The sequence below is a fragment of the Neopsephotus bourkii genome, unplaced genomic scaffold, assembly GCF_033783945.1.
Source record: "Neopsephotus bourkii isolate Nb327-2 ecotype Australia unplaced genomic scaffold, CSIRO-AGI_Nbou_v1 NB_365, whole genome shotgun sequence".
Taxonomy (NCBI): domain Eukaryota; kingdom Metazoa; phylum Chordata; class Aves; order Psittaciformes; family Psittacidae; genus Neopsephotus; species Neopsephotus bourkii.
This window is the reverse complement of record NW_026900871.1, coordinates 58,038-83,857: the sequence shown is the minus strand read 5'-3', so window position 1 is coordinate 83,857 and position 25,820 is coordinate 58,038. Positions and strand designations below refer to the sequence as shown.

The window sequence follows — 25,820 nt, the reverse complement described above, 5'->3', positions numbered from 1 at the left end:
AAAAAAAACAACAAAAAAGGTAAAAAACAACCCCAAAATGGTAAAAAGAAAAAAAAAAAAGGTAAAATCCCTAAAAATGGTAAAAAACCCCAAAACCACCCCAAAAAGAGGGTTGTAAATGGCAAAGGCCAAGTGTTGGCTCTAACCCTTCTCATCTCCTTCCAGGTAAAGCCTTGGGGGGGGGGGTATTTGGAATTGGGGGGGATGGGGTCGGGGGGGGAATTTGGGGCAAAACCCCACAAATCCTGGAGGAATTTTGGTGGGAAGAGGCTGGAATCGCCCCTCCCCCCCCTTAAATCCCTTCCAACCGCTGCTATTGGGGCCTCGTCTTTTGGGGAGATTTCAATGGATTTGATGAATTTAAATGAATTTTGGGGTAGAAACCCCCCCAAATCCCTGTTCTTCCCCCACCCAAGGACCTCCTGGAATGGGGGCATGGGAATGATGGGGGGATTTGGGGGAGTTTCCTGGAATTTTGGGGGTTTTGCCTTTTTTTCCCTTTTTTCCTGTTGGAAATTCAACGTCTTTGAATGTTCTGCTTGAAAATTGGGTGGATTTTGGGGGGTTTTGACCTTTTGGGGGAGTTTTTGGGTTTGTTTTAATTTGGGGGTTATTTTTTTCTTATTTTGTTCTTTTTATTTTTGCGTGGTTTGGGGTTTTTTTCCTTCCATTTTGGAGTTTTTCTGATTCTGTTGGAGTTTCTTTTGGGGCATTTCCTTGCTTTTTGATCATTTTGGGGTTATTTTTGTTTCTTTTTGATGACTTTTGGGGTTTTTTTGGGGACATTCAATTATTTTGCTCTTTTGGGGGGTTGTTTCTTGCTACTTTTGTCTTTTTCCCTGATTTTGGGGTGGTTTTTCTCATTATTTTTTCCAGTTTGGGGGGGGGGTGTTTGGTTTTTACCATTTTGGACTTTTTTTTGTTGCTTTTGTGATCATTTCCCTCTTTTTTTCCCCATTTTGGTTGGGTTTTGGGGTTCTTTTTACTCCCCCTCCGAGCACCAAAGGGGGAGGGGGGAATGGGAGCAGTGGGGGGAGGGGTGGCCAGGAAGGAACTTTTGCCTCCTTTTTACATAAAACAGAACAAAAAAAGGCAAAAAAAAAAAAAAAGCTTAAGAAAATCATGATTAAAAAATGAAAAATCCTCTTTTTTCATTTTTTGTTGTTTTTTTCTGTATTTTCTTCCGTTTCTGGATTAAACCCCTTCCCCCCCCCACTCGGGGGGGTTCACTGCATTTCTCTTGAGTTTTGGGTGTATTTTTGTCGTCGTCAAGAAATAATTCCGAATCTTTCCAAAAACCCGAATAATAAAGACAAAAAAAGTCCCTTTTTTGACACACCCCCCTCCCCGGGTTCCCCCCATCCCCCCCTCTTTGTGCCGCGGGTTCCTTCCTGTAACCCCCCCACCACCACCGACCCCCCTCATTTTGTCTGTTTTTAGAATAAAAACCGTTCGCTCGACTCGAGGCTCCGCTCTATGTGTGGGGCAGGATCTGGGGCTCGCTATGGGGCTGGGGTTGGGGACCTGGGCCTGGTTGTGGGGCCGAAGTCCGCGCTTTAGGCCTAGTCCTGGGGCTTGGGCCTAGTTGGGGGGGACCTGGTTTCCATGGCAACAAGGGGGGGGTGTGAGCGCCGCCATCTTGGTGCCGCCGCACAGCGACATGGCGGCCGCGGTGCCTCTCCCCCCACCCCCCCCCACCGCCGCCATTTTGGAGGCGGGCTCAGAGGCGTCCCTGCGCGCCGGCATTTTGGGAGGAAGGGAGGCGCCATCTTGACGCAAAGCGCAGGCGCGGGGGATCATGGCGGCGCCGGGCAGAGGGATGGGGGAGAAGCCGCTGTGGGCGCCGCCATGTTGAAAGCGGGCAGAGGGGCGGAGCCAGGCCTGGCGCTGCGGGGTGGGGCTGGGGAGGGGACCATAGGGTCCTATGGGGCTGGGGAGGGGGCCATAGGGAGGGTTCTTGAGGGGAGGAGTATTTGGGGCTCATGATTCCTCATTAACCCCCGTCCAAATCCCCCCTTCCTGCCCCCCCTTTTGACCCCTTAATTTGGGGTCCATTTATCCCCCCCCATTGATGTGGGTCCATCCATGGACCCCTCTGCCCCCCAAGTGAACCCCCCCCACGTGACAACCCCCCACCCCACCCCCCCAATTCCAGCTCCAGTTGTTGGTGATGAACCCAAGAGGTTTTATTTCATTCCATGGGGCTCCTGTGGGGCAGGCGAGGGGCACTTGGGGGGCAGGGGGGAGGGAACCCCATATACCCCCCAGGATGGGGCTCATGGGAAACATCCCATTGCATGTAGTGGGGCAGAACCCACGCTGAGGGGGTTGTGCGGCTGCCCCCCAACTGTGGGTCAAGTTATGGGGCTGCCCCCCAAGTGTGGGTCTAGCCCAAAGTGCAATTCTTCCCTCCACCCCCAAGTGTAGTTCTGCCCCCCAAGTGTGGGTCTTCCCCTAGGTTATGGATTGTGCTCCCTCCCCAAGTGTGGATCTGCCCCACAAGTTATGGGGCTACTCCCCATTTATGGAGCTGCCTCATAAGTTATGGGTCTACCCCCCCGGTAGGCATCTACTCCCAGGTTAAGGGTTCCCCCCCCCCAAGTGTGAGTCTGCCCCGTAAGTTATGGGTCTACCCCTTAAGTGTGGAGCTGCCCCATAAGTTATGGCTCTGCCCCCCAAGTTATGGGTCCCCCCAAGTGTGCTTTTATCCCATATATTACAGGTGTCCCCCCAAAGTGTGCTTCTACCCCCCAAGTGCAGCTCTGCCCCCTAAGTTATGGCTCTGCCCCCCAAGTGTGGCTCTGCCCCATGAGTCTACCCCAAGGTTATATGTTCCCCCCCAAGTGTGCTTCTACCCCATAAATTACAGGTGTCCCCCCCAAGTGCACTTCTGCCCCCCAAGTGCCCTTCTGCCCCCCAAGTGCAGCTCTGCCCCCTAAGTTATGGCTCTGTCCCCCAAGTGCGGGTCTGCCCCGTAAGTTACAGGTGTCCCCCCCAAATGTGTTTCTGCCCCCCAAGTGCAGCTCTGCCCCCCAAGTGCAGTTCTGCCCCCCAAGTGCAGCTCTGCCCCCCAAGCGCAGCTCTGCCCCCCAAGTGATGGCTCTGCCCCCCAAGTGCAGTTCTGCCCCCCAAGCGCAGCTCTGCCCCCCAAGTGCGGCTCTGCCCCCCAAGTGTGGGTCGCTCAGAGGAGGGCGCAGAAGAACTTCTTCTCCCGGAAGGGGTTCTCGGAGGTGGGCACGGGGGTGATGAGCGGATCCTCGCAGGCGTGAGCATCGCAATAGGTCAGCAGCTCCGCCGCCGCCTTCGACACCTATGGGGTGTGTGGGGGGGGGGTAGTGTCACTTATGGGGCACTTGTGGGGCAGAGCGGGGTCACTTATGGGGCCCGGCATCACCCTCTCAGCACCTTGATCCGGCACATGCTGGCCTCGATCTTGAGCTGCTCCACCATCTTGCGCGCCTGCCCGATGCTCATGGTGCTGTTCACGGGGGTCTCGCCCTTCATGGGGGGGTCCTTATGGGGGGGGGGAAGGAAGGGGGTGAGTTATGGGGTGCCCCTCACCCCCCCCATAACCTACACCCCATAGAAGGCCAATGGGGGGGGTGGGGGTACAATGGGATGCGCCCCCCCCCATGGCACAGCCCCATTGCACCCTCAATATCCCCCCCATATCCCATCATCCCCCCTCCATATTCCCACTTCTCCACTCCCAAATCCCATCCCCTCCCATTTATACCCCCCCAAATGCCCCTTCCCCTCATATTCATTAACAGCCCCCCTTAATTAACCCCTTTCCTCACTAATTACCCCCAAACCCCCCTTCCCCCCCAAAAAAAACCCTCTTTCACGCCCCAAATCCCCATTTTCACCCCCAAATCCTCCTTTCACGCCCCCAAATCCTCCTTTCCCGCCCAATTCCCGCGTTTCCCCCCGATATTAATTAACACCCCCCATAATTAACCCTTTTTCCTCATTAATTAACCCCTTTTCCTCATTAATTAACCCCTTTTTGCCCTCCCCCCCCCCATTTACCTCAGGGGTCGGAGCCGGAGCCGCGATCGGTGCCGGGCGATGCTCGGAGCGGGCGGAACCACTTCGGGGGGGGAAGGGGGGGGGGAAGGTTTGGGGGGACACGGCCCCGCCCCTCCCCCCGCCCCTCCCCCCACTCTGGTTATTGGGGGGTCGCGGGTTGGGGGGAGGGGGAAGGGGTTACTCCCCCCTCCCCCCCCCATGGGTGGGACTCGAGGATGCAGCACGGGGGGGGGCGGGGTCATGGGGACACCCCCCCCAACCCCCAATGGGCCGCCCCATGGACCCCTCCTGTTGCCATGGGGACGACGGGCGGGGCCCGGCGGGGCCGCAGTGGGCGGGGCTTGCGCCCGGAACGGGCGGGGTTAGGGGCGGGGCCCCGCCTGTGGGGACCGGGACGCGATCGGCGCCGGCTCCGGTAAAGGCCTGAAACCGCCGCTGCCCCATAGATGTGTGGGGCGGGGGGAGCGGCTGCCCTATAGATGTGTGGGGCAGGGGTCTGGGGTTGTGGGGCGGGAGCTGGATGGGGTCAAGGGTAGGGCCGGCGCCCCACGGATTGATGGGCAGGAGGGGAAGGGGGGTGTTGGGGGTGCCCCACAGATCTATGGGGCTGTGGGGCTGGAGGTGTGAGGGGGAGGACAAGGGATGGGCGCCGCAAAGATGTTTGGGGCTGGAGGTGGGATTGGGGGGGATCAGGCCTATGGGGATTGAGGGGGTTGGAGACGTGCCCGATAGATCTATGGGGCTGGAGCTGGTTGTGGAAAGGCAAGGGACGGGTGCCCCATAGATCTATGGGGCTGGAGCTGGTTGGAGAAAGGCAAGGGACAGGTGCCCCATAGACCTATGGGGCTGGAACTGGGATCAAGCGTGATTGGGCCATTCCCCCCCCCTCCATCTATGGGGCAGCGCAGGGCCTGAGGCCTCTCTATGGGGCACAGCCCCGCCCCTGCCGCACCCAACCCTCCCCCCCTTTCCCCTCATGTGCAGCCGCCCCATGGGGCGCTCATGGCTGTGGGGCCGGCGCAGTGGGGCCAGGCCGCGGGCGCGCTGCTGCGTGGGGCCCGGCGGGCGGCGCTGCGGGCCGGGGTCGCGGCCTGCGCCGCCCTCCTCCTGCTCTGGGCCTCGCTCTTCCTTTACGGCACCTTCTACTACTCCTACGTCCCCGCCGTCGCCTTCGTCCGCCCCGTCCATTACGCCTTCCGGTAATGGGCCTCAATGGGGGGGGGTGGTGGTTATGGGGCACTTATGGGGCTGCCCCATAGGGGTTTAACCTCTTCGTGTGCTCGTTCGTGCAGGACGGATTGCGGCTCCCCCGGGCCGGAGCTTTGCTCCTTCCCCACTGCCAATGTGTCCTTGTTGGGAGGGAACAGGGAGAAGGTGAGTGGGGGGTGCCCCATAGATGTGTGGGGCTGGAGGAGGGGTGGGGGTGTAGATCTGTAGGGCTGGGAGATAGAATAGATCTATGGGACTAGGGAGAGCTCTTAGATGTGTGGGGCTGGAGGTGGGGCTTAAGGGGCTCTATGGGGCTGGAGCTGGGTCTGTAAGGAGGCGGGATGTCTGCCCCATAGCTCTGTGGGGCTGGAGCTGGGTCTGTAAGGAGTTGGGACATCTGCCCCATAGCTCTATGGGGCTGGAGCTGGGTCTGTAAGGAGGCGGGACATCTGCCCCATAGCTCTATGGGCCTAGAGGTGGGTCTGTAAGGAGGCAGGATGTCTGCCCCATAGCTCTATGGGCCTAAAAGTGGGTCTGTAAGGAGGCGGGATGTCTGCCCCATAGCTCTATGGGGCTGGAGCTGGGTCTGTAAGGAGGCAGGACATCTGCCCCATAGCTCTATGGGGCTGGAGCTGGGTCTGTAAGGAGGTGGGACCTCTGCCCCATAGCTCTGTGGGGCTGGAGCTGGGTCTGTAAGGAGGCGGGATGTCTGCCCCATAGCTCTGTGGGCCTAGAGGTGGGTCTGTAAGGAGGCGGTATGTCTGCCCCATAGTTCTGTGGGGCTGGAGCTGGGTCTGTAAGGAGGCAGGACATCTGCCCCATAGCTCTATGTGTCCATTCTCTGTCCTGCCCCCCAGGTGCTGCTCTATGGGCAGCTCTACCGCATCTCCCTGGAGCTGGAGCTGCCGGAGTCACCGGTAAACCGGGCCCTGGGCATGTTCATGGTCACCATCACCTGCTATGGGGCAGGCGGGCGCCCCCTCGCCTCCGCCGCGCGCCCGGTCAGTGGGGCAGGGCTGTGGGGTGGTGTTGGGGGGGGGTATTTTGGGGTGCCCCCCCCTTATTGCCCCCCATGTCCCTATATATCCCCCCCCTCCACCCCAGGCCATGCTCCATTACCGCTCCCGCCTCCTGCGCACGCTGGACACCGTGGCCTTCGCCGCGCTCTTCCTCAGCGGCTTCGCGGAGCAGAAGCAGATGGTGGAGGTCGAGCTCTATTCCCATTACCGCGAGGACTCGGTGAGCGCCGTGGGGCTGGGGGGATGTGGGGCAGGTTGGGGGGGGTCTGACCCACACCATCCCCTGCTTCTCGCCCCCATTCAGTACGAGCCCACGCTGGGGGCGGTGCTGGAGATCCAGAGCAAACGCATCCAATTGTACCGGGCCCAGCTGCGGGTGCACGCGCACTTCACCGGCCTGCGGTAAGGGGGAAGATGTGGGGCTGCCCCATAGGGCTGCGTCCCTATAGCACTGCCCCATAGAGCTGTATCCCTATAGCACTGCCTCATAGGGCTGTGTCCCTATAGCACTGCTCCATAGAGCTGTATCCCTATAGCGCTGCCCCGTAGTGCTGTACCCCTATAGCGCTGCCCCGTAGTGCCGTACCCCTATAGCACTGCTCCATAGAGCTGTATCCCTATAGCACTGCCCCATAGTGCCGTACCCCTATAGTGCTGCGGGTGCACACGCATTGTACCAGCCTGTAGTAAAGGTGACCCATAGGCTGCCCCGTAGCCCAGCCACACAGAATGGCCCTATAGCACAGCTGCATAACCCAGCCCCATTGCACATTCCCCCCATAGCCCTGCCCTATAGCCCAGCCGGCCATAACCCAGCTCCGCAGCCCAGCCCTATAGCACAACCCCCCCATAGTACTTCCCCATAGCCCAGCTCCCCAGTTCAGCCCTATGCACCCCCCCCCATAGCTCTGCCCTATAGCGCACCTCCCAAACCCAGCCCGATAGCAGAACCCCCCATAGCACTGCCCTATAGCCCAGCTCCCCAGCCTGGCCCTATAGAACAACGCCCCATAGCTCTGCCCAGCTCCTCAACCCAGCCCCATAGCATAGCCCCCCATAGTATTGCCCCATAGCCCAGCTCCCTAACTCAGCCCTATACCACAACTCCCCCATAGCTCTGCCCTATAGCCCAGCCCCATATCCTCACCCCATACATAGCACAACCCCCCATAGCCCGCCCCAAACCCCGCCCACCGCCGCTAAGCCCCGCCCCTCCCGCTTTGGCCCCGCCCCCAGGTACCTGCTCTACCACTTCCCGGTGACGTCAGCGCTGCTGGGCGTGGCCGGGAACTTCGCGCTCCTGAGCCTGCTGCTCCTCGCCGGGTACCTGCAGTGGGCGTGGCCCCGCGCTCGCCCCGCCCCCGCCGCCACCCGCAGCCAATCAGCACCCGCCACACGGGAACCAGAGGAGGAGCAGGAGGAGGGGGGAGGGGAGGGTAGGAAACCGGGGGAGAGGGGCGGGGTCATGGGGGGAGGGGGAGTTGAGGGAGGGGAAGTTGGGGTGGGAAGGACGGGCTAAGGGGTGGGGGAGGGGAAATTTTTGGGGGGCACAGGGGGTGGGGGAGGGACTTTAGGGATGTGTCCAATGATGCCCCTCCCCCCCTCAGCACCAGCGCCCCCCCCGGAGCTCCTGGGCCCTGTGGAGCCGGATGCAGGTGAGAGAGGGGATGGGCCCCCCAAACCACCTCCCCCACCCCCCAACCCCTTCTTTGGGGTGGGGGAGGGGCTCCACCATCTCCCCCCTCCCCCCAGAGACCGAGCCCCCCCCGGAGGCCGAACCCAGCGCCCCCACCGCGGAGGAGGAGAAGGAGGAAAAGGAGGGGGAGGGGCCAGAGGAGGACGTGGGGGAAGGGCAGGAGGACCAAGGGGCGGCCCCGCCCCCTCTCCCCTCCCCCCGCCGGCGCACCGTGTGCTCCAGCTCCTGAGCGCCCCTCCCCCCTGTGTCGAGACATTCCCGCCAATAAACACCCCTCTCCGCACCCACGTGACAGCAGCTTTGGCTGGGGGGGGGGAGGGGGCAGGCACAGACATGTGACCAAACAGCAGCACGTGACAGAGGTTATTTGGGGGGGCAATGAACTGATGGGGGTGTCAACCATCATGGGGGTTTGGGGGTCCCTGAGGATTTTGGGGGGGTCCCTAGGGGCAGCTGGGGTTTTGGGGGGACCATGGGGGTGTTTGGGGGAGTCCTCATCGATGCCTCCCCCCCTGCCTGCCCCATACACCCCCCAGCACACAGCATTGGGGTCACGGGGTTCAGAGCAGCTTTATTGGGGTGTTACACCCCATTCCCCCCCCCGAGAGTCCATGTGACATCAGGAGGGATCTGGATGATGTCATAGGTATCCCGGTGACATCATGGCTCCTTGCGCATCTGCTTCCCAACGGGATCCACTAGGATAACGACGCCCCAGGCCCCCACACCTGGGGTCACCAGAGGTCATGGTTACCCCCCCATGGGCTGTTGCTATGGGGGCAATTCCCTGGTTGCCATAAAAACCACCCTATCACCTCTCCCAAGCCCCGCCCCATCGTTGCCATAGCGACACGCGTTGTCCCGCCCCCGAGTTGATGGACACCCGCAAGGCCCACCCCTTCCCCCCCCGGTCGCAGGGGCACCCAAGCCCCGCCCCCTCGTTGCCATGGCGACATGTGTTGTCCCTCCCCGGCGTTGATTGACACCCCAAGCCCCTCCCCTTTCCTCCCGTTCCCATGGAGACGGCGCTGTAACGCCGCTCCTTGTTCACATGGAGACCGCGCAGCCACGCCCCCGTTGCCATGACACCTCGTCCCCGCCCATTATTGGCTCCGCCCTTCCCCGTTGCCATGGTGACACCCAGCCCCCCCCCCCCCCCGCCTTTTCCGGCGCTCACTGAGGGCGAAGGTGATCTGTGCGATGGTGCCCATGGAGGGGGGGATCCCGCGTTTCATCCTCATCCGCGGGCCCTGGTAGATCCAGGCCGCGGCCAGGAGGAGTCCCGCGCCGCTGAGGAGCCGGCAGCTCCAGCACCCCCCGAACAGCGGCTTCGGAGGCCCCTCCGTGCTCGGCTCCATGGCGGCGGCGGGAGGATGCGGAAGTGGCCGGTCCGCTCACAAAAGGGTCCGTCGGCCACGTGCTGATAGTTCCGGGCTCCAACCGCTGCCCGCGCGTTGGATTCCGCTGGGTTCAGGAGGAGGAGGTCACAGGGGACAAGGGGGTTAAGGAGGGGTGGGGGGGTGTCACGGTGCTGAGGTCACTTCCGCCACGGCACCGGCCGCTGTGCCACGTTCTCGTTGGTCTCGGCCGCCTCCCGCAGCGCCGCCATGATGAGCCGGTTGTGGTAGCGCCGCTCCGCCAGGACCTCGGGGTTGGCCTCGGGCAGCTCCTGCGGGAGGCCCGGGGTGGGTTCGGGACCGGGGGCGGCGCCGTTACCCCCCTCCCCCACCCGCTGTGGTCGCGGTCCCGTTCGTACCTTCAGCATCTGCTGACGCTTCTCGTCCCCCGACTCCATCACGACCCACAGCAGGTACCCGATCGCGGCGGGCACCGAGCCCCGGAGCAGTGCCAGGGCCCAGCGCCGCAGCGCCGCCATCCCGGTCACCGGGAGTGGACGAAATTCGTCCCGCCCCAACCATAGAGACGGGGCTTGTCTGCCCCGCCCCTAACCATAGAGACGGCGCCTGTCTACCCTGGGCCGTACCATGGAGACTAAGACTTTCTCAGTGCCCCATGTACGAGAGACGGGCGGCCTGGAGGACTAAGCCCCCCCACTAACTCGGGGCCGAGCACACACGTGTCCCCCCCCCCCACCCCGCGGACCGTAAGGAACAACGAAGCAACTACGATCGGTAACGAGTTTATTAACGGTGAACGAGGCCAAAACGGCCTCACCGAACACCCCCAACATGTCTTCTGGGTCCTCCGGCGTCCCCGTCCCGCGGCGGGCCCTGCGGAAGAGAAAGCAGCGGTGTCGGTGAGCTGGGCGGCCAGGCCCCACCGCAGCTCCCGGCGGAAGGAAGCGGCGTGTCCCGGCGTGTGAGGGTAGGACCGGCGGAGGCGGCCACCGGCACCGAAGACTTCGCGCCGGTCGCTTCTCTGCCTCCGTAACATTACAGGCCTCGGCACGGGGCCGCCGAGGCCCGCCAAGAACGGGAGGTGCAGCCAGAGCCTCCCTCAACCCCTCACCCCGCTCACCTCAGCGCGAAATGGCGACTGCCGCCCCTCGCTCAGCCTTTTATAGCCGGTGCGGTGGGCGGGACTTCAAGGGAGCGCCACCAATCAGAACGAAACCCGCGAAGCGGCGGGCCAATGGAAGGGAGAGGTGGGGAGGAAAGTTACCGGAAGTGGGGTCAAACCGGAACCGGGTCCTAGCGCACACGATGGGGATCGGGGGGAAGATCAACCGGCCGCGGACGGTACCGGGGGTCCCGGGGCCGATAACCGCGGCGGAGGGGGGGGGAGGGCAAGGGGTGCATAAACGGGACGGGACGGGAGGGCTGATACGGTAGAACCTCCTATGGGGGTGCACCTCCGATAACGGTCCGTGTCCCTCCATAGGAGCTCAAGAAGAAGCTGTTCAAGCGGCGCCGGGTGCTGGCGCGGGGGGGGCGGCAGCAGAAGCGGAAGTGAGTGCCCCCCCCCCCAGCTCCCCGGTGTGTTTGTGCCTCACCCCCTTCCGCGGCCGTTACCGGGGCCTTACCGGACACCCGGGGGGGGGGTTCTCTGTGCTCAGGCCGCTCCGAAAGGACAACGACCCCGCGCAGCTCTGGGGGAAGCGGCGGCGGAAGGTGCTGAAGCGGCTGCGGGCGGCGGCCCGAGGGGGTGAGCAGCGTGGACGGGGTCAGCGGAAGGGGCGGGATATAAAGGCACCGTTCTTGACCCGTGCTCCCGTCCCTGCAGTGCCCGTGTCCCCCCCACCCGCAACCCCGGAGCCGGGGGAAGCCCGCGGGGAGCGACCGGAGGCCGGGAGCGTTTCGGACGTGGAGATGGTGGAAGCGGCGGCGGTGGAGGGGGGTGACCCCCCCCAGCAATAAAGATGGCGGAGGCTCCGTCTGCCTGTCCCTGTGTCCGTCTGTCCTTAGGGGGGGAGCGGATCCGGAGCGGTTGGGGGTGCAGGGGGGGGTCGGAACTTGAGTGCGGGCGGAACCTTCGTGCGGAGCCCGGGGGGGAACGGGGAAGGGTACAGGGAGGCCCCGCCCTTGCCCCGCGCATGCGCATTCCCGCCGCCGCCGCAGCCATGTCGGCGCTGTGCGACCCCCCCGGCGCCGCCAGCCCCCCCCGGCCGCCCCCCAGGTACCGCCGGGACCCCCCCCCTCCGGGCCCTGCCCCATGGAGCCCATCAGGGACCCCCCCCATGGCCCTTCCACCCCCCCTCCCCGAGACCCTGCCCCATTCAACCCATGAGGGACCACCGAGCCCTGCCCCATGGGGCCCCCCCCGGGCCCCCCCTCCCCGAGACCCTGCCCCATTCAACCCATGAGGGACCACCGAGCCCTGCCCCATGGGGCCCCCTTTGGCCCTTCCACAGCCCCCCGGGAACCTGCCCAATGGAACCCATCAGAGACCCCCCCCCCAAAATCCCTTTGGAGCCCCCCCACCACCGACCCCAGCCCCTCATTTCAGCCCCCCAGCCCCTATTTCTGCCCTTCACCCCCATGGAACCACTCCAGGGCCCCTCTCCTAACCCCAGGCTCTGCCCCATGGATCCCTTCAGTGATTTTCCCCCAACCCCAGACCCTCCTCACAGTCCGCCCCATGCCTTTCACTCCCTATTGAACCCCTTAGGTCCCTTTTCCTCCAACCTGATCCCCCCCTTTCTCACTTCCTATGGGGCTGCTGGGTTCCTCATTGTATGTGCCCATGTTCTCCCCATTGCAGCGCTCAGGAGCTGGCGCAGGAGGTGAAGGCTTTCCTGAGCGGTGTGGACCCCGCGCACGGGACCAAGCTCTCACCTCAGGACCACGCTCGCTGCGCTCTGCTGCTGCTGCGGAGCCTTCCCCCCGCCCGCCACGCCGCCCTCCAGCACCTCCGCGGCCTCTTCGACGAGCAGGTCTGTGCCCACCTCCTGGCCCGCGACAGCCCCGGCGCCCCCGGCAACGCCGCCCTGGAGGAGGTGGTGCAGGAGGTGCAGCGCGTCCTGGCCGATTTCATCCGTGCCAACCCCAAGGCTTGGGCCCCCGTCGTGTCGGCCTGGTCCATCGAGCTCATGGGCCAGCTGAGCAGTAAATACGCCGGTAGGCACGGGGTGCCCCACGCCGCCAGCCTCAACGAGCTCCTGCAGCTCTGGATGTCCTGCAAGGCCACACGCACCCTCATGGACATCTACACCCAGTGCCTCTCGGCCATGATCGGCGGCTGCCCCGACGCCTGCGTGGACGCGCTCCTGGACACCTCGGTGCAGCACTCGCCCCATTTCGACTGGGTCGTGGCGCACATCGGCTCCTCCTTCCCCAACACCATCATCAGCCGCGTCCTCTCCTGCGGCCTCAAGGATTTCTGTGCCCACGGAGCCGCTCCCGGGGATCTGCTCTTCCCCGGCGCCAGTGCCGACAAACGGGTGCCCAAAATCGCCTCCGTTGTGGGCATCTTGGGCCATTTGGCTTCGCGCCACTCGGGCAGCATCAAGCAGGAGCTGCTGAGGATGTTCCACGAGAGCTTAGGGCCCACCAGGGACCAGCACCAAAAAGCCACCGTCCCCTTCCTGCTCCAACTGGCGGTCATGTCCCCGGCGCTGCTTGGCACCGTGTCGGCCGAGCTGGTGGATTCCCTCAAACCCCCCGTCCTCAACCAGCTCCACCAGCACTTCGCCTCCCTGCCCCGCGAGGAGCTGGACAACACCGTGAGCATCGTGGTGCACCTCATCTGCCAAACCTCAGCCGGCGCCCACCGCATCCTGCAGTTCCTGGTAAACACGGCCATGCCGGCCTCCGTCATCACGGCACCGGGGCCGCCGCTGCAGGACGGGGTACGCGAGGCCTGCGACCGCGTCATCCAGCTCCTGCTGCTCAACCTCCAGAAGCTCGTTTACAACCGGGGCAGCCCCAACCCGGCCGAGGCCCCGCTCCCGCGCCCGGTGCCCTTCCTGGACGCGCTGCGGCCGCACGTGCGGGAGCTGTGCGTGGAGACGCTGCGCCTGGAGCGGAAGCGTTTCCTATGGCAGCACCAGCTCCTGGCGCTCTTGGCCGTGTACTCGGCGCCGCACTGCGCCACGGATGCGCTCTTCCACCTCCTTACCCTGGCCCGCACGCAGGACGAGCTGGCTTTGGCCACGCAGCTCCACGCCGTGCTCAGCTCCTGCCTCACCGCCCTGCTCCCGGCCACCGTCAAGACCTGCGTGTGCCAGATCCACGCCGGGCGCCTGCCGGACGCGCAGGTGGCTCAGCTCTTCCGCAACCTGGCCTCTGTGGTGCAAGGGGACACCGGGGACGGGGGCCCGGCCATGGGGCCGCAGCTTGGCCCCGTGCTGGCGCGGCATCTCCATGACCTGAGCCAGCTCCTGCTGCACCGTGATGCTGAAGTGGCTGAGGCCGCCTGCCTGCTGCTGTCGGTGCTGCCATTGCCACGCGCCCCGGCCCCTGCTCAGCTCCTGGGCACCGTGCGAGCCGCTTCCCACCAGTTCTTCCTGGTTCTCCGGCATCAAAACGCCACCAACCTGGGCTGCAGCTCCCGGCTGCTGGCCCGGCTCAGCGCCGTGTCCCCGGCGGCCGCCAAGGCCGTGCTGCAGCAGCTGGTGGAGGGAGCGCTGCGCCGCGGCAACGCCGAGCTCTTCGGTGCCTCGCCGGAGAAACCCAGCCAAGGGGAGGAGAGCAGCAGCGGCGGCGCCGGGGTTTCCTTGCTGGACACCAACCGGCGCTTCACGGCCGCCGTCAACTTCTCCGGTGGTGTCTGGTCCGTGTTCCACGCCGGGGTCATCGGCCGCGGGCTCAAGGCGCCACCGGGCCGGGGTGAGCGCCCACCCGAGGAGCTGGCCAACAACATCCAGACCTTCCTGAGCCTCCTCCTGCGCTGCAGCCGCGGCGCCCGGGCCGGGGAAGCGGGATCCAACGGGATCCATCCCGAAGCCGCTAAAGCCGTGGCCGCCGCGCTGGTGGAGAACGTGTGTCCGGAGGCGTCGGGTGCGGAGCTGACGTGGCCGCCCGAGGAGCAGGCCCGTGGGACGGTGGAACGGGATCTCCGGATCTGCCGCCGCTTCCGGGATCACCCCTTGCTCTTCCCATTGCTGCGGCTGGTGGCCGCGGGCCGCCCGGCGCTGTGCTACTGCTCCGTGCTGCTCCGCGGGCTCCTGGCCAGCCTCATGGCGCACTGGGAAGCGTGTCGGGATAACGGCACCACCGGCTCGCCCTGGCACCTGCAGGCTTCGTGCGCGCTGGTGGCTGCTATGGCCGAGGGCTCGCTGCTGCCACCCGTGCTGGGGAACATGCATGAGCTCTTCCCGCACCTCGCCCCCTTCGAGGTGCATCTCCTGCTGCTCAGCCTCTGGGATTACCTGCGGGAGAACAGCCCCCTCCCGCAGAAATTCACCTTCCAGCCCGAGCGCGGGCTCTTCCTGCGGGATTTCACCCGGGATGGGGATGTAGGCAAGCACTTGGCTGTGCTGCACAGCGTCCTGCACAAGAACATCCACCGCCTGGGGCTCCTGGCTGGGCGGTTCTGCCCTTAAACACCCCCATCCAAGGACACCCCCCCCGCCCCCATCGATTTGGGGGCTCAGCCCCATCCCCATTCCCAATCCGTTTTCTGAATAAAAGGGAGCAGAAGTGGATGTGGAGTCTGGGAGGGGTCGGGATGCTGCAGGGACCCCCCAGAGGCTTGTTTGGGAGGGTCTAGAGGGATGTGGGGGTGGTGGGGTGCTCAGGTTGAGTTTAGGGGTGCTCATGAGGGATGCTCGGGGGGGTTCTAGGAGCCTCAGGTGGGTGTGGGGGTGCTTGGGGGGGGGTCCCAGGGCTGCTGGATCATGCTCAGGGCAGGTCTGGAGCTGCTGGGGGGAGGCTGGGGAATACCTGGGGGGGTCCCCAGGCTGCTGTGGGGATACCATGGGTGTTTGGAGGGTTCGGGGGGGTCCCAAGGCTGCCTAAAGGATGCTATGGGGGGATATGGGTGCTTGGGGGGGTCCTGAGAGGGTTTGAGGGTCCCTGGGGATGCTCAGGGGGTCCCTCAGCCTTTCCCTGTCAATCACCTGCTTCCTCCCTCCCATTGGCTCTCCCTCAGCCAATCACCGCCTGCTGCTCCCCTTAGCCCCGTCCCGTGTCTGGTCCTTCGCTTTCCCTCCTTCCCCACGGCGCATGCGCAGGAGGTGGGCGGTGCTCCGCTGCTTAGCAACGCGCAGCTCGCCGTTGACCAATCGGAGCTAATCTGAGGGGCGGGGCTTAGCGGCCCGCGCGCTACTTCCGACCCGGTGACGGCGGCGGCGGCAGCGGGAGGATGTTCTATCATGTAAGCGGCGGCGGGGTCACGTGTACTACCGGGAGAGTCACGTGTCTTACCGGAAAAGGGGGGGGGTGGCGCCTCCAAGTGGGTCCCGGTGCACTGATGTGGGTTCCGGTACGTACCCGGTCCCCAGATCTCGCTGGAGCACGAGATCCTGCTGCACCCGCGGTACTTCGGGCCCAACCTCCTCAACACCGTCAAGCAGAAGCTTTTCACCGAGGTGGAGGGGACCTGCACCGGCAAGTGTGTGATGGAGCGGGGGGCGCACACCGGGGACCCCCTAAGACACCCCCGCCGGCACCCCCAAACCCCCCGAGCACCTTCAGAACCCCCCAGGCCTCTTCTAGACCCCCCCAAGCACCCCAGAACATCACTAAAGCGCCCCTAGAACCCCCCAAACCCCTCAAGGGCACCCCGAAGACCCCAGCACCACTAAGACCTCCCCAAAGGATCCATAGAACCCCTTGAGACCCCGCCAGGCCTAGCCTGGAGCCCCCCAAACACCTCCAGGACCACTTAACTCCCCCAAGAATACCACTAGGAACACCCCTGAGCATCCCTAAGACCTCCTGAAGCACCCCCAGACCCCCTCAGGACAGCCCAGAGATTCCATGGACCCCCTCCAAGACACCCCAAAGCACCCCTAGAACACCTCAAAACCCCTCCAGGACACCCCTAAGCACCACTGGATCCCCCCAGACACACTCAGGACCCTCCAGAACCCCCGAAGACACCCCAAAGTACCACTAACACCCCCCCCAGACACCCTCAGGACCCCCCAAAACCCCTCTGGGACTCCACTAAGACACCCTAAAAACCCTTAGACCCCCTTAAGCACTCCTGAGACACCCCAAAGCACCCCTAGACCCCCTCAAACACCCCCAGGACAACCCTAAGACACCCCGAAGCACCCCTAGAACCCCATAAGCTCCTCCAGGGCACCCATAAGACACCCCAAAGCACCCCTAGAACCCCTCAGTCACCTCAAGGACCCTCTTAAGACCCCCCCAAAACCCCTCCAGGACACCCAAAAGCACCCCTGGATCCCCCCAAACACACTCAGGACCCTCCAGAACCCCCAAAGTACTCCTAGCACCCCCAAAAACACTCTCAGGACCCCTCAAAACCCCTCTGGGCCCCACTAAGACACCCTAAAGCACTCTTAGACCCCCTTAAACACCCCCAGAACACTCCTAGGACACCCCTAGCACCCCATAAGCTCCTCCAGGGCACCCATAAGACACCCCAAAGCACCCCTAGACCCCCTCAAACACCACCAGGACAACCCTAAGACACCCCTAGAACCCCTCAGTCACCTCCAGGACCCTCTTAAGACCCCTCCAGAACTCCTCTAGGACACCCCAAAGCACCCCTAGATCCCCCCAAACACCACCAGGACAACCCTAAGACACCCCTAGAACCCCTCAGTCACCTCCAGGACCCTCTTAAGACCCCCCAAAACCCCTTCAAGACACCCCAAAGCACCCCTAGAACCCCCCCCTCCCAAACACCCCCCCATGGTGTCGTCGTTGTCCCCCCAGGTACGGCTTCGTCATCGCTGTCACCACCATTGACAACATCGGGGCCGGGGTGATCCAGCCGGGCCGTGGGTTCGTGCTCTACCCCGTTAAGTACAAAGCCATCGTGTTCCGGCCCTTTAAGGGCGAGGTGGTGGACGCCGTCGTCACCCAGGTCAACAAGGTGAGGGCTGGGGGGGTTCCTGGGGTGTCCCCGGTGCTATGGGGCCGGTGGCACCCCCTGATCCATCCATCCCCCCCCCCCTCCAGGTCGGGCTCTTCACAGAGATCGGCCCCATGTCCTGCTTCATCTCCCGCCATGTAAGGGGGGGGTGCTTGGGGCTCCTCCTGACACCCCCAAACCTCTCCTGCCCCCCCCCCATTTGGGCTCCCCCATCCCATCAGGGACCCTGTGACCCCCACCAAGAAACCTCCCTATTGGGGCTCCCCATTCACCCCCCAAACCCTCCAGGGCTTCCCCCACCTTGAAGTTCCCCCAGTTCCTCCTCCCCCATCCAACATGGGCCCCCCCAAAACCACTCCTTTGGGACACCCCAAGAGCCCTTCAATACCCCAAGGACCCCCAATTCCACCCCTTGCCCCCCCCTCAGCCCCAGGGACCCCCATTTCCCATCCAGGGTCCCCTTTCCCCCCCCAGGGACCATTAAAGGCCCCCCCCACAGGGACCCTTAGACCCCCCACATCTCCCTCTGGGGATCCCCATGGGCCCCACTGTTTACCCCCATGGGCCCTGGCCTCCCTTTGCCCCCAATTACCCCCACCCCAAGCCCCCCCTGACCCCTTGTCCATCCCCCCCCCCAGTCCATCCCCTCAGAGATGGAGTTCGACCCCAATTCCAACCCCCCCTGCTACAAGACAGTGGATGAGGTGAGTCCGGGGGGGTTCAGGGGTCACCCCACTCCCCTCCCCCCACCCAAATGTGGGTTCTGGTTTGAGGGGGTCTCATTCCCCCCCCCCCCATAATGATTTCCCCCCCCAGGACATCGTTATCCAGCAGGATGATGAGATCCGCCTGAAGATCGTGGGGACACGAGTGGATAAGAACGACATCGTCAGTGGGGGGGGGCAGCTTTGGGGGGGGTCCCCAGGTCCATTGTGGGGGGTCCCAGATCTGGGGGGGTGATTCCTATCCCTCCTGAAGAGGAGGCCCCCAGCTACATGGGTGTCAATGAGGGGAGGGGATCAGCTCCATGGGGGTGCAGTTTGGTGGAGGGGGGGAGCAACTCTTGGGGGGGCCTTCACCCCATGCTGGGGTTCACCATTGCCTTCCCCCCCCTTTCCAGTTCGCCATTGGCTCCCTCATGGATGATTACCTGGGTGAGTTATGGGGGGCACTTGGTACCCCCCAGAGGCTGAAGGGGGCTATGGGACATTATGGGGGGGTGGGGGTCTCTCCTTTCTCATTCCCTTTTCCTCCTCACAGGCCTCGTAAGCTGAGCACAAGGGATGGTTCTGCACCCCCCCCCCCCATCAGTTGTGCCCCCCCCCAAACCAGGGCTGTTGTTGGGGGCACCCCAGAGGCTGGAGGGGGGGTTCTGCCCTTCCAAGAGCCGCTATTCCCAATAAAAGCCGTTGTTTTGTTCTACTGCATCAGCCTCTTTCCATGGGGAGGGAAGCGGGGGGCGGCTGGGGATACCGGGGGGATTCCTTATGGGCGGTGGGGTCCACACCGAGTGTTGCCACTTTAAGGCGCGTCGCCGTTTTAAGCGGATAGGGTGCGCGCCCCTTTCCCCAGGTTCTTCCACCCCCTCCCCTCCCGTATCCACGGCAACCGCCAGGTCGTTTCGCTTTACGTCGTCTGCCTCAACCGCCGCGCGGCAGTCGCGCTTACCAGCACTTCGCTGCTTTACGGCTGCGCGGCACCACCTCCTTCCCTCCCTCCCTCTCTCCGCTCGCCAAGATGGCCGTGGCCGGGGTGAGTGCGGCGGCCCGGCGCTGCCATCCGCCTCCATCCGCCACCGTGCGGCGCTGCCGCTGGTACCGGGGGGCTCGCAGCGGCCGGGGGAGCCGAGTTGCGGCGGGTGCGGGGAGCTGGAGCCGCGATGCTGCGCTCCGGGGCCGGGGATGGTGAGGGGCGGCCGGCGGGGACCCGAGGAAGGAGCAGAGGCCGCGGGGCCGGGGTGGGAGCGCGGTGCCGGTTCCCCCCCCCAACGTGTGCCCATCACCGTTGCCGTTAAAAGCCCCCTCCGCGGCGCCGTTGTCCCCTCATTGCCCTTGGTTGTCTCCACCCCCCCCGCAGTCGTCTCAAGTCACCTCAATGCCCTTAACGCCCCGCCTAGTCGCGACAGCCCCCACTCGGTCGTGACAGCCTCGCAGCCCCACGGCAGCGAGTTTTTTCCCCCTTAGCGGGCCTTTAACAGCCCTGCTGTTGGTCATAGTGACACCCCCCATTCTAATACTCCTCCCCCGCAAGTCCCGATCCCCATCCTGTGTCGTGACCCCCCGCTTAAGTCGTGATATTCCCCCCTCCCAGACCCTCTACACCTACCCGGAGAACTGGCGAGCCTTCAAGGCGCTGATCGCGGCCCAGTACAGCGGCGCCAAGATCAGGGTCCTCTCCTCGCCCCCCCACTTCCACTTCGGGCAGACCAACAAGACCCCGGAGTTCCTGCGCAAGTTCCCGGTGGGGAAGGTGAGGCGGGGGGGGGGGGAATCTGGGAATGGGGGGGATAAACCTGGGAATGGGGGGGAATAACCGTGGGAATGGGGGGGTGGTGGGCATGGGGGCGGGGAATGGGGGGGGTAAATCTGGGAATAGGGGGGGGATAAACCTGGGAATGGGGGGGATAAATCTGGGAAGGGGGGGAGATAACCCTGGGAATGGGGGAGAATAAACCTGGGAATTGGGGAGGGGGGGGGATAAACCTGGGAATGGGGGGGATAAACCCGGGAATGGAGGGGGATTAACCTGGGAAGGGGGGGAGGAATAAATGCGGGAGTGGGGGGGAGATAAACCCGGGATTGGGGGGGATAAACCTGGGAATGATGGGGGGGATAAACCCAGGAATGGGGGTGCACATAGATGGGAACATTTGGGTTCTTCCACCCCAGGTCCCGGCGTTTGAGGGTGACGATGGCTTCTGCGTCTTCGAGAGCAACGCCATCGCCTACTATGGTGAGTGGGGGGCTCCTCATGAGCTCTGCTCCCCCTACCAAGATCTATTCCTCCTCAATGAGCCCTATTCCCCCCTATCCTTATCCCTTTCCCAGTCATTTCTAACCCCCCCAACAGGTTTTGTCCTCCCTGCAATGAGATCTGCCCCCCCCAGCCATCCTTATCCCCCCCCAAGGAGCTCTATGCACCCCCCCAGCCATCTTTGTCCCCCCAGTAACCATCTTTATGCCATTGCAACCATCTTTATCCCACCAAGGAGCTCTGTCCCCCCCACAACGAGCTCTATCCCACTCAGCCATATCTGTCCCCCCCCAAGGAGCTGTATTCCCCCCCAGTCATCTCTATGTCCCCCCAGCCATCCTTATTCTGCTGCAACCATCGTTATCCCCCCAAGGAGCTCTGTCCCACCCCCCCCAACCATCCTTATCCCCCCACAACCATCCCTATCCTCCCCCAGCCATCTCTATTCCCCCCCCCAACCATTCTTATCCCCCCCCACCATCCTTATCCCCCCCCAAGGAGCCTTGTCACCACTTCCAGCCATCTCTATCCCCCCACAAGGAGTTCTGTCCCCCCCCAACCATCTTTATCCCCACCCAAAGACCTCTGCCCCTCCATCCCTATCCTACCCCAACCAAACTTACCCCCCCCATAGAGCTCAGTCCTCCCCCAACCATCTCTAGCCCCCCACACCGAACTCTGCTCCCCTCATTAGCTCTACACCCCCTTAATGACTTTTAACCCCCTCCTTAACGAATTTCACCCCCTTTTTTGTGCCCCCCCCCCACAGTCAGCAATGAGGAGCTCCGTGGGGCCACCAAGGAGTCGGCTGCACAGGTTGTGCAATGGGTGAACTTTGCTGACAGCGACATCGTGCCCCCGGCCAGCACCTGGGTCTTCCCCACACTGGGCATCATGCACTACAACAAGCAGGTGAATGGGGAGAGGGGGGTGTTTAATTGGGAGTGGGGGGCTCATTTTGGTGGTGCTGGACCCCCCCTCCCTATTCAGCATCTTGATACTGGGGGGTCCCCAATTCATCACTGGTTTTGCATGGAGCTGCTGCTGTTGGATGAGGGGGATTCTCTCATTTTGGAGGTGCTGGACCCCCCCCGCCATGGTCAGCATCTTGATACTGGGGGGTCCCCAGTTCATCACCGGTTTCACATGGGGCTGCTGCTGTTGGATGAGGGGGATTTTTTGTGCCACTTCCCACCCACACTTTGGGGGGGTCTTTATCAGCCCCATATTTCATTTTGGGGACACCCCTGGGCTCCCAGCCCCATATTTTGCCTAAGAGGGGGTGTCTTATGAATCCCGGAGGTGTATATTATATGGGAGGGGAGGCTCCCATGGATTCTAGCTCTGTTTATTACATGGGGGGAGGATTCTATGGATTTCAGCCCTATGTTTTACATGGGAGAGCACCTATGTATCCCAAATCCTTAGTTTTTATGGGGAGAGGGTTTCCATGGATCTCAGCCACGCATATTACATAGGGAATGGGGCTCTTGCATGTCCCATCCCTATATTTTATCTGCGGGAAGGGGTCCCATGGATACTTTATGGGATCACCCTGACTCCCTCAGTTGCTCCAGCACTGATCCCAATCCCGGCTGTTGCTCCCTTTCCCATTCACCCCAACACAATTCCCAGGGGATGGAGCCCAGGAAGGGGGGATCTTAGTTTACAATGGGGGATCCCATTGCTGAGCATCCCTTTTCTTTTCCTTATGGAGGCCACGGAGTTTGCCAAGGAGGAGGTGCGGCGCGTGCTGGGGGTGCTGGATTCCCACCTCCGCACCCAGACATTCCTGGTGGGAGAACGCGTGTCCTTGGCTGACATCACCGTGGTCTGCGCCTTGCTCTGGCTCTATAAGCAGGTCTGAGGGGGGGACACACCATAGAGGGAGCTGGGGGGGGGGTATCCATGGTCCTGGGGGGTGTTTTCCATGCATGGATCCCTGTGGATGCAGGTGCTGGAGCCCGCGTTCCGGCAGCCCTTTGGGAACGTCAACCGATGGTTCGTGACGTGCCTGAACCAGCCCCAGTTCAAGGCGGTGCTGGGAGAGGTGCAGCTCTGTGAGAAGATGGCCCAGTTTGATGGTATGGGGGGGGGGACACACAGGGACCCTCATTGGGGTTCGGGGGGGGACACACACGGGGCCATGGCCCCCTCCTGGCTCCCATCCCTGGGCTCACCCCCAGGCTTTGGGGTTGGGTTTGGTTGTCCCCAGCCAAGAAGTTTGCGGAGGCGCAGCCCCGGAAGGAGCCCCCCCGTAAGGAGAAGCCCCCCCGGGAGGAGAAGAGGAAGGAGGAGAAGAAGGAGGAGAAGAAACCAGAGCCTGAGGAGGAGCTGGATGAGTGCGAGCAGGCGCTGGCGGCCGAGCCCAAGGCCAAAGACCCCTTCGCCCACCTGCCCAAGAGGTGGCATTGGGGGGGGGGGGTCCCCAGAAGGGATCTGAGCATCCTATGGGGGTGTCTTATGGTCCCAAGGGGGTGTTCTGGGTGTCCCCAGTGGGGGTTTGAGGGGGTCTTGGTGTCCATTGGGGGATCTCAATGTCCCCATAGTGGGGGTCTCAGTGTCCCACTGTCCCCATGGGGATCTTGGTGTCCCTGGGTTCATGGAGGGGGGGGTCTGGGTGTCCCATGGGTGTTATCGATGTCCCCATAGTGGGGGTCTCAGTGTCCCACTGTCCCCATGGGGATCTTGGTGTCCCTGGGTTCATGGAGGGGGGGGGTCTGGGTGTCCCATGGGTGTTATCAATGTCCCCATAGTGGGGGTCTCAGTGTCCCACTGTCCCCATGGGGATCTTGGTGTCCCTGGGTTCATAGGGGGGAGGGGTCTGGGTGTCCCATGGGTGTTATCGATGTCCCCATAGTGGGAGGTTTCAGTGTCCCACTGGAGCCTCTGGATGTCCCCATGGGGATCTTGGTGTCCCTGGGTTCATGGGGGGGGTCTGGGTGTCCCATGGGTGTTATCAATGTCCCCATAGTGGGGGTCTCAGTGTCCCACTGTCCCCATGGGGATCTTGGGGTTCATGGGGAGGGGGGTCTGGGTGTCTCTGGGGGATGTCTGAGGTTCTCCCTGTGCCTCCTCCCTGCAGCCCCTTCGTGCTGGACGAGTTCAAGCGCAAGTATTCCAACGAGGACACGCTCTCGGTGGCGCTGCCTCACTTCTGGGAGCACTTTGACCCCCAGGGCTGGTCCCTCTGGTACTGCCAGTACCGCTTCCCCGAGGAGCTGAGCCAGACCTTCATGAGCTGCAACCTCATCACCGGTGAGAGCTCCTCATCCTCTTCATCCTGCTCCTGCCCTCGGCGTCCTCAGCTTCATCCTGCTCCTGCCCTCAGCGTCCTCAGCTTCATCCTGCTCCTGTCCTCAGCATCCTCATCCTGCTCTCCTTGTTCTCATCCTGCTCCTGCCCTTAGCATCCTCATCTTCATCCTGCTGCTGTGCTTAGCATCCTCATTCTGCTCTCCTTGTTCTCATCCTGCTCCTGCCCTCAGCATCCTCATCTTCATTCTGCTCCTGTCCTTAGCATCCTCATCCTGCTCTCCTTGTTCTCATCCTGCTCCTGTCCTCAGCATCCTTATCCTGCCCTCCACATTCTCATCCTGCTCCTACTCTTAAGTATCCTCATCCTGTGCTGAGCATCTTCATCGTGCTCCTGCCCTCAGCACTCTCATCCTGCTCCTGCCCTTAGCATCCTCATCCTGCCATCTTCATCTTCATCCTGCCCTCAGCATCCTCATCCCACTATCCTCATCCTGTTCCTGCTCTCAGCATCCTTATCCTGCCCTCCTCATCCTGCTCCTCTGCTCAGCATCCTCACCCTCACTCTTGCTCCTCATCCTGAACTTCCTCTGCTCCTTTTTTTCCTCTTGCCCCTCCCTCTGGCTTTTCCTCCTGCTCTTTCCTCCTCTCCCCCTTTCCTTTCTCATTTATTTTCTCTTTCCCTGAGCTCTTTTCCCTTTTTTTTTTCCTTTTTCCGCTTTATTTTTTTCTGTTCTTTCACTTTTTCCTTCCCCCTGTTTCTTCTTTCCTCACCACGTTTTCTCCTTTCCGTGCTGTTTCCTTTCTCCGTGTTCTCCCTTTCCTTTCTCTTTCTCTTCTTGCATTTACTCTCTATTATTTACTCTCTTCCTTCTTCCTTCTCCCCCTTTTCCCTTCTCCCCCTTTTCCCTCCTCCCCCTTTTCCCTTCTCCCCCTTTATCCCTTCTCCCCCTTTATCCCTTCTCCCCCTTTATCCCTTCTCCCCCTTTATCCCTTCTCCCCCTTTATCCCTTCTCCCCCTTTTCCCTTCTCCCCCTTTATCCCCTCTCCCCCTTTATCCCTTCTCCCCCTTTATCCCTTCTCCCCCTTTTTCCCTTCTCCCCCTTTTCCCTTCTCCCCCTTTTCCCTTCTCCCCCTTTTCCCTTCTCCCCCTTTTCCCCTCTCCCCCTTTTCCCTTCTCCCCCTTTATCCCCTCTCCCCCTTTTCCCTTCTCCCCCTTCATCCCTGTCCCCCCCTCCAGGCATGTTCCAGCGCCTGGACAAGCTCCGGAAAAACGCCTTTGCCAGCGTCATCCTGTTCGGCACCAACAACGACAGCAGCATCTCGGGGGTGTGGCTGTTCCGGGGGCAGGAGCTGGCGTTCCCGGTGAGCCCCGCACTGGGATCGGGAGCCGGGATCGGGATCTGGGATAGCTGGGGCTGAGCCACCGTTTCCTTGCAGCTCAGCCCGGACTGGCAGGTCGACTACGAGTCCTATTCCTGGCGGAAGCTGGACCCGGAGAGCCAGGAGTGCCGGACGCTGGTCAAGGAATACTTCACGTGGGAAGGGGAGTTCCAGCACGTGGGGAAAGCCTTCAACCAGGGCAAGATCTTCAAGTGATTCCCCACCTGCTTCCCGGAAATAAACCCGCGCCGGCCACGGTGCGGCACCACCGGCCCTGCAGTGCTGCGGCAATGGGAATGGGGGGCATGCGGGCACAAAGCGGGGGGTCAGGTACCCCTGAAGTGGGGTCAGGCACTGTAAAAGAGGGACAGAGCACCCTTAAAGTGGGGTCAGAGACCCCTAAAGTGGGGTCAAGCAGCCCGTAAGTGGGGTCAGGCACCCCTAAAGTGGGGTCAAGCAGCCCGTAAGTGGGGTCAGGCACCCCTAAAGTGGGGTCAAGCATCCTGTAAGTGGGGTCAGGCACCCTAAAAGAGGAACAAAGCACCTCTAAAGTGGGGTCAGGCACCCCTAAAGTGGGTTCAAGCAGCCTGTAAGTGGGGTCAGGCACCCTAAAAGAGGGGCTAAGCACCCCTAAAGTGGGGTCAAGCAGCCTGTAAGTGGGGTCAAGCACCCTAAAAGAGGGATTAAGCACCTCTAAAGTGGGGTCAGGCACCACTAAAATGAGGTCAAGCAGTCTGTAAGCGGGGTCAGGCACCCTAAAAGAGGGACAAAGCACCTCTGAAGTGGGGTCAAGCACCCCATAAGTGGGGTCAAGACACACTAAAAGGGACTAAGCACCCCACA

General features: G+C 62.5%; 8 protein-coding genes and 1 non-coding gene across 11 annotated transcripts; 5 read left to right on the top strand and 4 right to left on the bottom strand.

Annotated features, from left to right (window-relative positions):
* Positions 1–3,080: 3,080 nt before the first annotated feature.
* Positions 3,081–4,185, bottom strand: GNG3 (G protein subunit gamma 3). 2 transcript variants are annotated; one of them, XM_061348622.1, is made up of 3 exons: positions 4,036–4,099; positions 3,406–3,513; positions 3,081–3,310 (listed from the first exon to the last, which is right to left on the bottom strand). In XM_061348622.1, exons 2-3 carry the CDS (start codon positions 3,502–3,504, stop codon positions 3,182–3,184), a joined length of 228 nt encoding a protein of 75 aa, XP_061204606.1. In that variant the 5' UTR covers positions 3,505–3,513; positions 4,036–4,099; the 3' UTR covers positions 3,081–3,181. The 2 variants fall into 2 exon arrangements, with proteins under 2 accessions (XP_061204606.1, XP_061204605.1); XM_061348621.1 differs by having other exon boundaries at positions 3,082–3,310; positions 4,033–4,185.
* Positions 4,186–4,294: 109 nt separating this feature from the next.
* Positions 4,295–8,239, top strand: BSCL2 (BSCL2 lipid droplet biogenesis associated, seipin). Its single transcript, XM_061348615.1, has 9 exons — positions 4,295–4,447; positions 5,017–5,231; positions 5,325–5,406; positions 6,099–6,242; positions 6,346–6,480; positions 6,565–6,662; positions 7,497–7,696; positions 7,868–7,915; positions 8,013–8,239. The coding sequence occupies exons 1-9, from the start codon at positions 4,298–4,300 to the stop codon at positions 8,183–8,185; spliced, it is 1,245 nt and encodes a 414-aa protein (XP_061204599.1). The 5' UTR covers positions 4,295–4,297; the 3' UTR covers positions 8,186–8,239.
* A 268-nt stretch (positions 8,240–8,507) lies between these two features.
* Positions 8,508–9,402, bottom strand: DMAC1 (distal membrane arm assembly component 1). Its single transcript, XM_061348598.1, has 2 exons — positions 9,134–9,402; positions 8,508–8,684 (listed from the first exon to the last, which is right to left on the bottom strand). Exons 1-2 carry the CDS (start codon positions 9,312–9,314, stop codon positions 8,617–8,619), a joined length of 249 nt encoding a protein of 82 aa, XP_061204582.1. The 5' UTR covers positions 9,315–9,402; the 3' UTR covers positions 8,508–8,616.
* Positions 9,403–9,468: 66 nt separating this feature from the next.
* On the bottom strand, positions 9,469–9,870 carry LOC133209789 (ubiquinol-cytochrome-c reductase complex assembly factor 3). The gene is made up of 2 exons (XM_061348597.1): positions 9,713–9,870; positions 9,469–9,625 (listed from the first exon to the last, which is right to left on the bottom strand). Exons 1-2 carry the CDS (start codon positions 9,830–9,832, stop codon positions 9,494–9,496), a joined length of 252 nt encoding a protein of 83 aa, XP_061204581.1. The 5' UTR covers positions 9,833–9,870; the 3' UTR covers positions 9,469–9,493.
* A 391-nt stretch (positions 9,871–10,261) lies between these two features.
* On the bottom strand, positions 10,262–10,396 carry LOC133209828 (small nucleolar RNA SNORA57). Its single transcript, XR_009724776.1, has one exon. It is a non-coding gene; the product is annotated as a small nucleolar RNA SNORA57 (small nucleolar RNA).
* Positions 10,397–10,445: 49 nt separating this feature from the next.
* Positions 10,446–11,273, top strand: CUNH11orf98 (chromosome unknown C11orf98 homolog). Its single transcript, XM_061348593.1, has 4 exons — positions 10,446–10,655; positions 10,798–10,865; positions 10,973–11,061; positions 11,140–11,273. Exons 1-4 carry the CDS (start codon positions 10,446–10,448, stop codon positions 11,271–11,273), a joined length of 501 nt encoding a protein of 166 aa, XP_061204577.1.
* Positions 11,274–11,360: 87 nt separating this feature from the next.
* INTS5 (integrator complex subunit 5) lies at positions 11,361–14,953 on the top strand. Its single transcript, XM_061348609.1, has 2 exons — positions 11,361–11,532; positions 12,118–14,953. The coding sequence occupies exons 1-2, from the start codon at positions 11,450–11,452 to the stop codon at positions 14,897–14,899; spliced, it is 2,865 nt and encodes a 954-aa protein (XP_061204593.1). The 5' UTR covers positions 11,361–11,449; the 3' UTR covers positions 14,900–14,953.
* A 642-nt stretch (positions 14,954–15,595) lies between these two features.
* On the top strand, positions 15,596–18,786 carry POLR2G (RNA polymerase II subunit G). 2 transcript variants are annotated; one of them, XM_061348610.1, is made up of 8 exons: positions 15,596–15,672; positions 15,800–15,909; positions 17,208–17,367; positions 17,454–17,504; positions 18,006–18,071; positions 18,184–18,255; positions 18,488–18,521; positions 18,628–18,786. In XM_061348610.1, the coding sequence occupies exons 1-8, from the start codon at positions 15,661–15,663 to the stop codon at positions 18,639–18,641; spliced, it is 519 nt and encodes a 172-aa protein (XP_061204594.1). In that variant the 5' UTR covers positions 15,596–15,660; the 3' UTR covers positions 18,642–18,786. The 2 variants fall into 2 exon arrangements, with proteins under 2 accessions (XP_061204594.1, XP_061204596.1); XM_061348612.1 differs by lacking the exon at positions 17,454–17,504.
* Positions 18,787–18,971: 185 nt separating this feature from the next.
* On the top strand, positions 18,972–25,250 carry EEF1G (eukaryotic translation elongation factor 1 gamma). The gene is made up of 10 exons (XM_061348614.1): positions 18,972–19,119; positions 19,678–19,836; positions 20,256–20,319; positions 21,110–21,252; positions 22,058–22,201; positions 22,295–22,424; positions 22,556–22,745; positions 23,426–23,598; positions 24,835–24,959; positions 25,035–25,250. Exons 1-10 carry the CDS (start codon positions 19,105–19,107, stop codon positions 25,191–25,193), a joined length of 1,302 nt encoding a protein of 433 aa, XP_061204598.1. The 5' UTR covers positions 18,972–19,104; the 3' UTR covers positions 25,194–25,250.
* The last annotated feature ends 570 nt before the right edge of the window (positions 25,251–25,820 follow it).